The sequence below is a fragment of the Lepisosteus platostomus genome, chromosome 2, assembly GCF_059453375.1.
Source record: "Lepisosteus platostomus isolate fLepPlt1 chromosome 2, fLepPlt1.hap1, whole genome shotgun sequence".
Taxonomy (NCBI): Eukaryota; Metazoa; Chordata; class Actinopteri; order Semionotiformes; family Lepisosteidae; genus Lepisosteus; species Lepisosteus platostomus.
The window spans coordinates 33131709-33144236 of NC_142612.1; the positions used below are offsets into that span (position 1 = coordinate 33131709).

Genomic DNA, 12528 nt, shown 5'->3' on the forward strand with positions numbered 1-12528 from the left:
CTTCGCAAAAACTTGAAATCCTTGTGGTCATTCAAGCGAAGTAAGGGAATGACTCAATTCAGGAATCAAGAGTTCCAATTCTGATACATTCAAAGCCTTTTTCCCTAGCTTTTCTAAATCAGCAAGGTGCATCACTGCGCGAAGGTACTCTGGTCAGTGTAACTCTTGTCCCCTTGCCTAGCACCTGTAACTTGAGAACGTGAGAAAGTATCAAAACAGATAGTTTCACAATCTATTGCAAAATAAAAAAAAATCCAAAGCTATTAAATGCCAGGATTTTTTTCCACTCTGTCCTTATCACGGGCAATGTGTTTGAATGTGGATGATTCTCAATAGTTTACGTCTGGTTTTGTGGACACACCAGATGCATACATTTCAGACTTGAAAGACAACGACCCACCTGAAGACACCCTTATGATATAGGACAAGTAAAACTGCCTATGTAAAAGGACCGCCGTAATCACAATCTGCCCACAAAAGGGAAAACACATGTGAAAAACTGAAAATACATACATCCTTGCAGAATTATCATTTTTATGCCTTTTAAATTTGCCACGAAAACATCTATAAAATTGCCTAATAAAGACCAGCAAGTGCAAAGACCAGCTGTGGAAGTGAGGTTTAGTGTATTCAGCAGTAACCGCTGCAGAAAGGGGACGCAGAAGAAGTTTCTTATGTGAGACTTTCCAGCTGGCAAGGGCTCCTGCCTGGAGCTGTGCCACAGATCATGGGCTCTTTTTGTGGCCAAACAGGAAAACAACTTCTCAATCCGTTTATGAGGCCTGCTATCATTTAAAGACTTTGGTTTTCAATTGCTAACATAACTTCTTTAGGTTAAAAAAAATAAACATGTAAGACACTGCTATTTCCCCCATTCCACAACTTTTGGGGCTATATTGAAAATGCCAAAATATTCAATATTCAAGCATCTTATTCTCTCACAATCATAATGGGAAAAAAACATTTTCTTCCTGCATGTACTTCACAAGACAAGGAAAACACAATATAGTCACACTTGTATAGTAATATATGGTATAATTTATTGCAGCATACTAAGTATAATGCACAATTTAAACACTACACTAACAGAATTTAAACCAATAAAATACCTAGCTAATTATCATGCAAATTATATTATTAAAAACTAACACGGAGATTGTTTCCAGATCACAAGCACACTTAGAAAATCAAGCTCCACTTTTTCACAATAAACAAGAATCAAGAGTTTGATACGCAGCTAAAAAAATCAAAACATTAACAGAATGGTATTCATCTGTGTCATCTACTCTATGCAGTTACATTGTCAGTCTGCTTGCAGAATCGTCACTTGTTTTAAGTGTTAACATAACGCTCGCCAGCTTTCTCAATAAAAATGAATGGAGGGATTTCTGAAGGAGCTGAATAATCATGATCTAGTACCGAGGAAATAGATTTTTCTAATAAATTTAACCACTCCCAGAGAAGATGTTGCATCTGATACAAATGTGAATATAGAGGGAAGAGCCAACACTCTTAAGGCTGTTGTGAAAATCAGATAAATGGGCAGGTACATAGCCTAAGAAAGTTAATATTGATAAACCTGCAGCTTTGAATGTTGACATACCCTTTAGTTTAGCACTTTTAAAAAATTATCTGTTTATTTAGATATTTTCCTCCACAGTCAAATTGCTTTCTTTGCATAAAAAACAGAAACAGGTCAGGACACTTTCTGTGAATGACTTACCAATGACTGTTATGCATGTTTTTCCTTCTTGTAGTCCACTAGGGTACACATCAAAGGCACACCTATGACAACCATCGTCTTCTACGGATAGAGAGCTGAATGTAATGGCACTCGCATCGGGCCGAGATAAATTTACAAACACTCGACCCTCCGTTTCAGTTTTGTGTTCATTCATGATGTATGAAAGCAGAGTCTTATTTTGCACATCCAGCCATCTGACCTGCATCACTGACTCCCCAGGTTGTAAGCTGATGTTGCACTGGATGGTAAACTGTTCTCCCAATATGCCTTTTACATATTGATGACTTGTGACTTCACCTGGAACAGGTAAGCAGACAAGAGTTACAATTATGCATCACAAGCAGTGCTTTGAGGTACCTCCCAAACACATATTTCCAGATTTACTGTGAAGACCAAGCTTGTAATTCTGGCTTTCTCCTTTACAAGGTCATCCCTGTTGTGGAAAAAGGAGCCAGTTTGCTTTATGGAAGAGTAAAGTTAAGCAACATCTGCCAATTAGTCAGATGTGATTGATAAACAAAGCCTGCTAATTATTCATAAAATTAGAAAGGTTTCAAAACATAGCCCAGTTAGCTAACTGATATGACGATCTCAACAAGCCATCTATTGAAAAAAAGTAATGGTATCGGTTTCAGTGACATGGATTGGTAGTCTGTTTAAGACACTCACAACACGTACTGTACTCTCCAATTTAATAAGTGAAGCAAGTAGTAAAAGTGCTCACTTGAGTACAGGCTGTGCTTAGAGCCTGGATCACAAAATGACAGATAATGACAGGGATTCCTGGTGCACAAATGGCTAAGCACTGCTGAGGGCAGAGTGGGATTCATTTTTTCAATAGAATTTCTAAATTCCTGTAATTACAATTTCTGTTTTACAATGGATCATATAGTGGCTACAGCACCTATATTTTAAATTCAATGGTGAAAATTAACTGAAGCATTTTTCTATGCTAGATGCTGCAGTGATGGGCAACCAGGCCCTTCAGGGTCATGTGGCTTCTATTCCACTTGAGCTCCCACAAATTTAACTGAGCCTGTCATTTGCCAAATAAATGCAATGTATTGTTTTCAGATACAAGCAGGCCACTGATTTTGGCTCTCTAGGACTAGGGCTGCTCACAACTGGATTGGACCAACAAATTCATAGATGCATAAACAAATTTCTTAAAAACTAATTGAAAATGTAAAAAAAAGCTGTAGCATACCTTGTAGTCTGGACGGCAGCATCAGTAATACACATAAAAGTAGGCACCGGTGAAGCACAGCATCATACATTGTAGTCTGTTGAGCAAAAGGGAAGTACAAATTCACTCATCAGTTTTTTCTGATTCTACTTAAGTTGCAGTTGGAAGTAAATTAACTGCTTGTAACCTCCCTTCACTTACTGGCCAGAATATGAATGGTTTTGTGGCACAAAGTTGGCAACACACAATTCACCCTAATTGTTATTACTAATTTAAAGACAACGGTACAACACTTACTGTACGTCACAATAAGAAAACATACAGCAAAGGTTATGAGGTTTTGAAGTTAATTCTCCACTGTAGCCATCGGAATGAGAGAAGAAGTGGGCACTTCCTAAATATCCAGTCTTTTACACATTTTCTTCAAAACTGAGAAGTTGCCCAAGTATGACTACATGTGGAAATTCATGGAAATTGTAGCAGTATTGCATCCTAAATATGAAGACCATATAATCCAGCCTGTTTTATTTGTGCCAAAAGTCAAAGACTTTGGCAAGGTACCATACACTTACATGGGTCATAATATACAACAAGGCAAACCCGTTAAGTGTCCGACGCCACAGGGGGAGTGGCAGCCACCTTTGATACGAACAGGCATATCCATTGCCCCTCACAGCCTGTTGGGGAACCTTTTTGCACTTCTCTATTCCTTGACACACACTCTCCCCTGAAAGTGGTGATGTTCTTGGCCCCCTCATCAGGACACCAGGAGATGCAGCCTACATATTCAGAGACGTCTACGATCCAGCTTGTGGTCTTTCAGACTCAAGAGTCTCCAGCTCGCTCACACCACCGTCCTCTACAGCTCTCTCTCCCCTCGCTGAGCCCTTCCCTCGCAGACTCCCAGGCTGAACAAGCTTCACCTCCAACCCTTGATGACACTCCTCAGCTAGGAGCCTCCCTCCTCCTAGATGACACAGAGCCTCCTGCTCCCTCGCTGTTGCACCCCCACAAGGGCTACGGGCTCTTCCCCTCAGATAACCTCAGACTTCCAGGGTCCATATCCAGCCATTGCCGACCTTGTGACGCCACCAGGCTGGGTCTCACACACTCAGAGACCAACAGTGCCTCACTGTCACGCCAAGACCTCGCTCACCAGAAACACCCAAGTGTCTCTTTAGCAGATCCAACTCGTGCCGAGACCCAGCGCACTTTCCCTAAGCTCTCACATGACCTCTCTGGTGTGTCACCCTCATGCCCTGGACTGTGCCCTCCCAGCTGATGGTACACCTTGCACCCGTGGCCGGCCCCCACTGCTTTATCACACACACTGCTGCCGGCGCACCTTGTCCTGTGCCTAACCACCAGCGCATTTCTCGCTATTAGCTCCCAGCAAGCTCTCAGCTCTGACACACACTCAACTAATGTACTCCAGCCCTCTGACCCTCTGGATAGCTCTGTTCTTACACACTATAACAGGCTGCCGTCCCTTTAAATCTCCGGATCGTCTACAGTTTAAGCCTATGATCGCACAGTTACACAGTCCCCTCTGGGACTGTCGCTCTTCCCAGTTCCTTTCGGGATTAAAGTTCCACAGTTACACTCGGGTCCCACTGGAACCTCTTACTCCATTTACCCTCTCATTGGAGTTCTGCTCTACAATCTCCTCTGGGACTCTTGCTCATACTTTCAACCCTTATCGGGCAAAACTCCTTTCACAGTTGTGTTCATAGTCTCCTCAGAGACTGTCATCATCATATCTCTCCCCCTTATCGGGGTTCCTTCACTCATCTTAAATCTTCATTCTCCTCCGAGGTTATTGCTCTTCTGCTTCTCCCCTTATCGAGAGAGCCAGGCCGAAGCCCCTCACACCCGCTGCCATCCTGCATTGGCCTGGCTCCCTCACTGCCGAGCCTCCGCATACGGGAGACCGGATCTCCTGCCCGCTCTCGCCTGTGGCTAGCTCAGGACTGAGGTCTCAGCCTGGCTCAGCTCAGGGAAGTGTTCGGCTTGTACTTAAAGCCCTCCAACAGCTGAGGCTCATCAGCTCTCAAACTCTGTTCAGCTGTGGTTAGCAACATCACTCTCCGTTGACAGCTCTGCCACCCCAGGAAACACACCCACTATCACACCACATTAATTAAAGATTAATCTCTGGGACTTAATGTAGGGGCATTTCAGGCTGACATGAAGAACCGACCTTTATATACTAACAACCTGAGCCTTCGTCAGCCTTTACTTGGAATCTCTACAATTTAAAGCTTCAGTTCATAGAAAAATTATAGCATGGCACCACATTCATGTCTAGACTTCACGATGTGATGGAGCAAGCCCGTGCTGTATACTGTCACGTTCATTTTGATTTTCAGCCACAGACGCTTAATCAGTGTTTGTAATAATAAAAATCACACATGTGCATGACACAAGGCTTACAGAAATGCCTGTGGTTAGCTACTGCACGGCTGGAGCTCAGTTTAAGAATGAAAAGCCAATTACACATGCTCCAACAGCTACCAGGTCAATGATCTAACAGACCCATACCTGTAGACCTGCAACAAACACTTTCAGGTAGTTTTTTGTGGAGGGTTTTATGACATTTGCCATCTGGATTTAAACACAATAGCTCCAGGAGCGCTCCAGTGGAAGTTCTCTCCAAAGCCCCTTAGAAAATTAATGCTGGCCTGGCACTCTCCATCGGGATCCTTGCCCGCTCATTAACACATCATCACTGGTGCAGGGAAGTCCTGCAGCTGCTCCATGCCAAACTGTCACTTCTGTCAACATGTGCAACAGCACAGATTTATTTACCTTGCTAGAAGATCATCTGGGCCTCTTCTGAGTAGTTAAAGAAAATGTCTGGTGGAGCACTATTAAAACAGAAAGGCAGCTGTGTACCCTTAGAGTAAAAAACTAAAGTGTTTGAACCTCGAGCACAGGGGTTTCCAACCCTGGACCTTGCCTTGTTTCATTCCAGCTGAGCTCTCAGTACATTTACTGATCCCTTGTTTAACCGAATAACGTTCCTAAACGTGTGAAGGGTTACCTTTTAAAGAGTGTGTTTCATAAGTAACTTAATATCATAAAGATTATGAATAGAAACAAACGTTTTGTGTCAATTGAGGAATCAGTACATTTATAAAGATTAATTTGAACAGAACTCAGCAGTGTCCCCAGGGTCAGGACTGGGAACCCCTGCGTTAATACATCCTACAAAACATGGAATAAAAAAATGCCATGAAAAGACCTGACTCCTCACGCTTTACTTTTTTTTACTTTTTAAGAGTTTCAAAACTGCATTAGAAACTTTATTTTTTTTTAATTGCCACAACAAATAAATGCATAGAACTTGCCAGCTGTACATACAAGGTATAATTTAACAAATTATTACATTGGGTTTATTTCTTATGACCTTGGTACATACTGTATCGTGTGTAGTTTCCTCTATGTCGCATCCTTATGATAATTAGGCTTCAAAGTTGGAAACCCATATTGTGATACAGTTGTAGGATTTCTTTTCATAACACTTTTTTAAAATTTTTGTGATTGAAGACAGCGAACACATGTAGCAAAATGGCATTCCTGATTAAACCACAATGGATGCCTGGCCGCAACCTAGTGTGAAAAGTTCAGGCTACTTTTGTTTTGGGAACTGTAGCAGACTTGATCCCATTCAGAATTGCTAAAGAAACCTCACATGTTGCAAGCCTTTTTATACCCAGAATGCATCATCACCTGACTAGTACAATGCCCTTGGTACCATTATCCACTTCTCCTCAAAAGGTATGGGCTGATGAATTCTGAACTTTGAAAGAAATCTGGTTCACTTCACAGTTCACACACAGTGCATTCATACTATGAATGAGTAGGAGCAAGTGCAGCATGGAGTGATGAATATTTAGAGCTCTAAACCCAAGGACTGTGGGTGCATGTCCCAGATGGGACACAGCTAGTGTACTCTTGAGCAAGGTACTTCACTTGGTAAATACCCAGCTTTATAAATAAAAGGATTTATAAATAAAAGAATTAAAAACTCCTGGATTAAAGCCTGCTCAACTCAAGTGGAATTTTCTTTTGATAGCTGAGACAGGGGACCATCTCAAACCAGCAATGTCTGGACACTTCCTTAACCAGCACCCACATTGACTGAACCTCCTCACCATCTGTTCTGACCCGAGCTGCCCCACAGCATACGAGCTCTTTGTTAGGGAAGAAAACTCTGAGGCACACCAAGACTCAGCTTCCTCCTACGGATCTGCTTGAAAATGGGAGGAAATGATGAAATTGGTTGTATTTTTACATATTATTATTAAAAGGATATTTTCATACCCAGTATCAACCTGATGTATACCAAGTTCCACACAAAGCAGGAAAAGTCTCAGAGTGTCCTTGACATCATGGGTAATTAAGAATTAATTGTTATGAGGTAGGATAACCTTGTGCTGTGATGTCTTCTCAGTAAAAACAACCAGTAGTTAGTGCCCTGACAATCATGTATTACAAATGCACAATATGAACTTGCTTAATAGGCTTAACTTTCACTCTTTGGTTCTGGGTATAGCAACATTGAAAGGTCTCTTCAGGCACTACATAAACATGTCCTACAGAAAAGATCTACTCACAAATGTCAGACATAAAAATGTCCTACAGAAAAGATCAGATGAAAGATTACTTAAAATTGAATAAATCCCAGTGATCGGGTATGTTGTGATGTTAAATAATATGGAGAAATACCCGACAATAAGGCTCTAGAGACGGGATTCCTGACCCAAGTCCTAGGGGGACCCCAGTCTCTGCAAGTTTTCACTCAAGCCAAGTTCTGAAATCTAAGGCATGTCTTAAATGTGATCTCCACTCTGAAAAAGCTGGACTGGATTTGTAAGATCATCCCTGTACCATTCTGAGTTACAGAACTACTGTTATTCTGGTGGGTTCAGTTGAAATGCAATCTCTCCAAGAAGAAAAAAAGGCCACTGTGGAAGAGTCTGATGGATTTTCATTTCCATCTGTCTCTTCTAAATTGACTATTAACAGCAGTTTCGACAGATTAAGAATGCACACTCCTGTATCCCCAAGTTGTCAGAACAGTATACGTGAAGTAAAATACAGAAACAAGTCAACAGGCAGATTAATCAAGAGCATCAATTAGCAGCACCAGCAATTACCAGCAGAGAGAAAACAGATCCAGCAGACACAGAGTTGGCACAAGACCAGGGTGAACTGTGCATTATTCACTTTTTTTTGTTCAGATTTTGAGAGACAGAGGACTGCAGGAATAAACGTGTTGTGCTCTGAACATGTATTTTTGTCAGACAAAATATTTCAGGCATTATCGGCGCCGATATTGTTTGGATGTACTGTAAGAACGGAGACTACAGTTCTAGCAAAGGTCTGATGTCAGAGTTGAAACACTGCCCCCTGTGAAAGGACACTTTGTTCGGGGAAAGCTTGTGCAGAATAAAAAAAGGGATTTACAAAGAAAAAATGCAAAACAAATCTTGAAAGACAACTTGTGTAATCATCGCAATTTTGTATAATAAAACTTGATTGTGGGTCAGTATTTATGTTCTTAATATGATGATTAATTGTGCAACAAACTGTAATTTTTAATATGAGCAATTACATAAATTAATTAGAATCCTTTACAAGTTGTTCCTTACTTTATGTGAAAACCTACCATGATTTTGTCATTTCTACATTTTGATCTGATACTCATATATATATTATTTTCAAATAGGCTTAGGCAATCTCATGACATATCTCAAATTGTGATATTTGTCCTCACAATATTAACTGACGTCCAATTGAAGTTACAAGCACAGCCCCAGTAGTAATGGACAGAAAGAAACAAACACTGAAGCCAGTCTACTGCCTTGTGGAGAAAGAAAGAAATGTTATTAACCGTTTTGTTCTATACTTTACTTCTGCGCTGGTAATTCTATCAGTGCTTTGATTGTCCTGAATTAATAACAGCGACAGGCTGCAGCAGCATTAGGAGGGTAAAAGTCAATGCCAAACTGAAAAAGAGAAAGACAAGCAGTTTCAGCTGTGGAGCTTTCTTCAGGTGTGAGTGCATGAGAGAGGAAAGTGGCAGGAATATGAAACACAGGAGAACAGAAGACGGAGCAGGTGAGAATGGGCACACAGGAAGAGTGGAGTAAATGGCCAAAATCTGTGGCCACAGATGTCCCTTTTAATTCCAGCTACTGTACCTAACCCTCTCTCCCTCACACGTGAATAAGATTCAACAGCAGAAATGTTGAAATTTCTTCTTTGGAATTACATGGACAAATGTAGTAAAAGCTGCTGAGGAGGAGCAGATTGTAGCAGACAACACATTTGACCAGAGGATCAATTTTCTATTAAAAAATATAACAAAGGTTTCGCAACATCCATCGCAATATTAGACTTTTAAAGACATGAGGGGGAAACCTAGCCTACGTTACTCCTTTCCAGAGACATCTTGCTTGAATTATACAAAACTGTTTCTGCAGCTTTAAAACCCAGATACTCGAAACCGCGCTGTGTTTAGGCGTGTAGACTGAATATAACAAAACTCAAGTCGAGCTCATTCTCATTCATGAAGCAGGCATTTACGTGAGTCTTGGCAGGGTCCGCAGAAGATCATGCAGTTTGAGCAAGAGTCTATTCTAGGAAAAACTGGCAATATCATTTATCTTGATGTCGCACAGTTTAGAGTTCGCAGGACACAAGTTTACAGGTTCGGTTTTCGCAGATCTTTTCGATTTTGTGAACGTTTAGGAATGTGCGCAGATGCCTCTTCAATAGACAATATTGACGCCTACGGCGTATTGGGAAAACAGTATTGGAAACTGTTGCATCGACAGTAGCACACAACACCAATGAAATGCATTAATTATTTTACAAGATAATACTGAAATGTTCAGTGTAACCACGAGTCATTAATCATTATCGGGCTCATAATAAAAAGAAACCTACAACAAGAAAATAACATTTACTAGTTAATCATATCTATTATTAAAACGGGGGTGGAAAATGTCCTATGAAATATAAATTACGTTTATTATATAATGTTTTCAAATTATCTGATTTTCATTTTCAGTAAAAAGTTATTTAGACAGACTTACTGAAAGTTAATCGAACTGGATTTATTATATAGTATTATTCTGAGAAATTAATCTGAAAATTACTTTTTTCGAATTTAAATCGATAAAGCATCATCCGTTTAATGGATATAAACATAATCCGCACGAACACTAGTTTTCTAACATCCGCAGCACCGTGTTATTGACCAAAATTGTTTTACAAAATACTACTGAGTTCGTGGCTTTAAAAAGCAAATTTGCTTTATTTGCAGTTTTATTTCTGGCATATTTTGCTTCTGTCCTTATTTCTCTTATCTCTGCAATGCACTCTGATAGCAAACCAGAAAAAGCGATTTGTTTTCAAACGCATAGAATATTATCATAGCTACTTTTAAAACCGATAACAATTAGATGAAATTGTCGTGACTTACCTGCGTAAAAGTTTTGTGCTAGCTTCAGACACGAATTACTATGAAAACCGACGAAAACCATGTTGCTGGGCTCCTATAACAAACCAGTGTTTAAAATGTCCCGCCCCTAGTTTGTTGGGCTGAAGCGAAAAGTAAACATCTACCGCCTCCCCGCCTCCCCGAAAACACAAAATGAAGTCTGCACATATACTTAAAAACCAAGCTTCTTTAATTTGATTAATAGCATTGAACAAGATATATTAAATGTGTTTTCTTTCAATTTTGCTAATGTATTTTAATGATAAAAGTGGTACAGTACCTTTATATTTAAACAACACCCTTGTATCACAGTACAATAATAATTTTGAATTATAATAATATAAATATGAATAGTTAAAATAATAATAATAATAATAATAATAATAATAATAATAATAATAATACCTTACACTTATATAAGGCTTTTCTGGACACTCAAAGCGTTTAGAGGTAATGGGGACTCCCCTCCACCACCACCAGTGTGTAGCCCCACCTGGAAGGCAGCCATAGTGCGCCAGAACGCTCACCACACATCAGCTATCAGTGGGGAGGAGAGCAGAGTAATGAAGCCAATTCATACATGGGGATTATTAGGAGGCCATGATTGGTAAAGGCCAATGGACCAAGACACCGGGGTAACACCCCTACTCTTTTTGAGAAATGCCCTATGAGTTTTAATGATCACAGAGGGTCAGGACCTTGGTATAACATCTCATCTTAAGGACAGTGCTTTTTTACAGTATAGTGTCCCCATCGCTAAACTGGGGCATTAGGACATATAGACCACAAGGTTAGTGCCCCCTACTGGTCCCACTAACATGTCTTCCAGCAGAAACCTTAGCTTTCTCAGGAGGCCTCCCATCCAGGTACTGGCCAGGATCATGCCTTCTTACCTTCAGTGGCCTGCCAGTTGTAAGTTGCAGGATGACACACCTGAAGAAGGCTCCACGGCCGAAACGTTGGAATAAACCTATTACTTGTTCCTTTGCAGCCTACGCATGCTGACGCAGCTACCCACCTGAACTACTATCCATAAATATGCTCTGTAGTTTTGAACAATCTTGTTTTTCATCTAACTACATTGCACACTGACAAGTTGGCAAACTAGCAACTGATATTGTTTTGCACATACTCTATTGTGTTTTCCATATCTGAGTCAAATTTTAAACTAAAAGCACAAACACTGAGCTTAGTGGACATTAAGGAATATATAAAGTTGGTCCAAAACTTTTAACAAATGCTGAATTTTCAGGTATGTCCGGTATATGAATGACTTTTTATTAAATACAGTAGGCATTCAGTGGTAGTTACTAAAAACTATATATAGTCACTTGTTTTTCAAGGTCAACATTACAGTCCCTAAAATACCATGCTTCTGTATGTAGTCCTTTTTCCTTTAGTAATTATACATGTATAATTATACTCTAGATTTACCACAGTAAGAAATAATAACAGACAAAGATAAATGATACAATTCAGATAAGTTCACTACAATAAAACATTGCATTTCTAAAAACAATGTGTATTTTTCCTATTCTATTTCTAGAAGTTTCATTTCATTCCAGTACATCAGTCACAGGAACCTTGTAGCCTGCTTAACAATACACCAGTGAAAACAGTACTTTTCACAGCATGTTGTTGTGCACTACAGTGACATAACCCTCGTTCTGAAAGGGCTACAGTGCAGCACCCATGAATCATCAATTTGTAAAGGTTTGAAAAATTGAAATTTTGACCAATTTACTTTAATTAAATCAGGCATGGCCAACAAAGGTTCAGAACATCTACATGATGTAAACATTTCATTTCATTTCACTTCACATCATCTCACTCTGAACTAAATGGAACAAAGCACCTGCTTTGGTTACCAGACTGAAACTGTCAAACTGACAGCTTAAAGTGACTTATAAACCCAGATGGACTATGAATCTCCAGGAGCAGGGTTGCCCTCGCCGTTATAACCTAAATATTTACTCTCCCCAAACCCCAAAAAACGTGTGCAAGAAAAGGCCAATTGAGAATTTCCTTAAATAGATGTAGGTCTTTATTTAAATGACTAAACCCATAATGAATGAAACATTCCCA

At 40.0% G+C, this 12528-nt stretch overlaps 1 protein-coding gene across 5 annotated transcripts in view; it reads right to left on the reverse strand.

Annotated features, from left to right (window-relative positions):
• Positions 1 to 10572, reverse strand: part of LOC148676263 (OX-2 membrane glycoprotein) — a 40439-nt gene extending 29867 nt beyond the window's left edge. The window contains exons 1-4 of one of the 5 annotated variants that reach the window (XM_088606169.1): positions 10426 to 10533; positions 5739 to 5797; positions 2952 to 3027; positions 1724 to 2041 (exon numbers count right to left, since the gene is read on the reverse strand). In XM_088606169.1, coding sequence (XP_088462295.1) covers positions 1724 to 2041; positions 2952 to 3021 — 388 coding nt within the window. In that variant the 5' untranslated portion in view covers positions 3022 to 3027; positions 5739 to 5797; positions 10426 to 10533. Of the gene's footprint in view, positions 1 to 1723; positions 2042 to 2951; positions 3028 to 3502; positions 3657 to 5738; positions 5798 to 10425 lie in introns of those variants that run through there. The other 4 variants (XM_088606158.1, XM_088606127.1, XM_088606147.1 and 1 more) reach the window with 4 other exon arrangements.
• Between the last annotated feature and the right edge of the window lie 1956 nt (positions 10573 to 12528).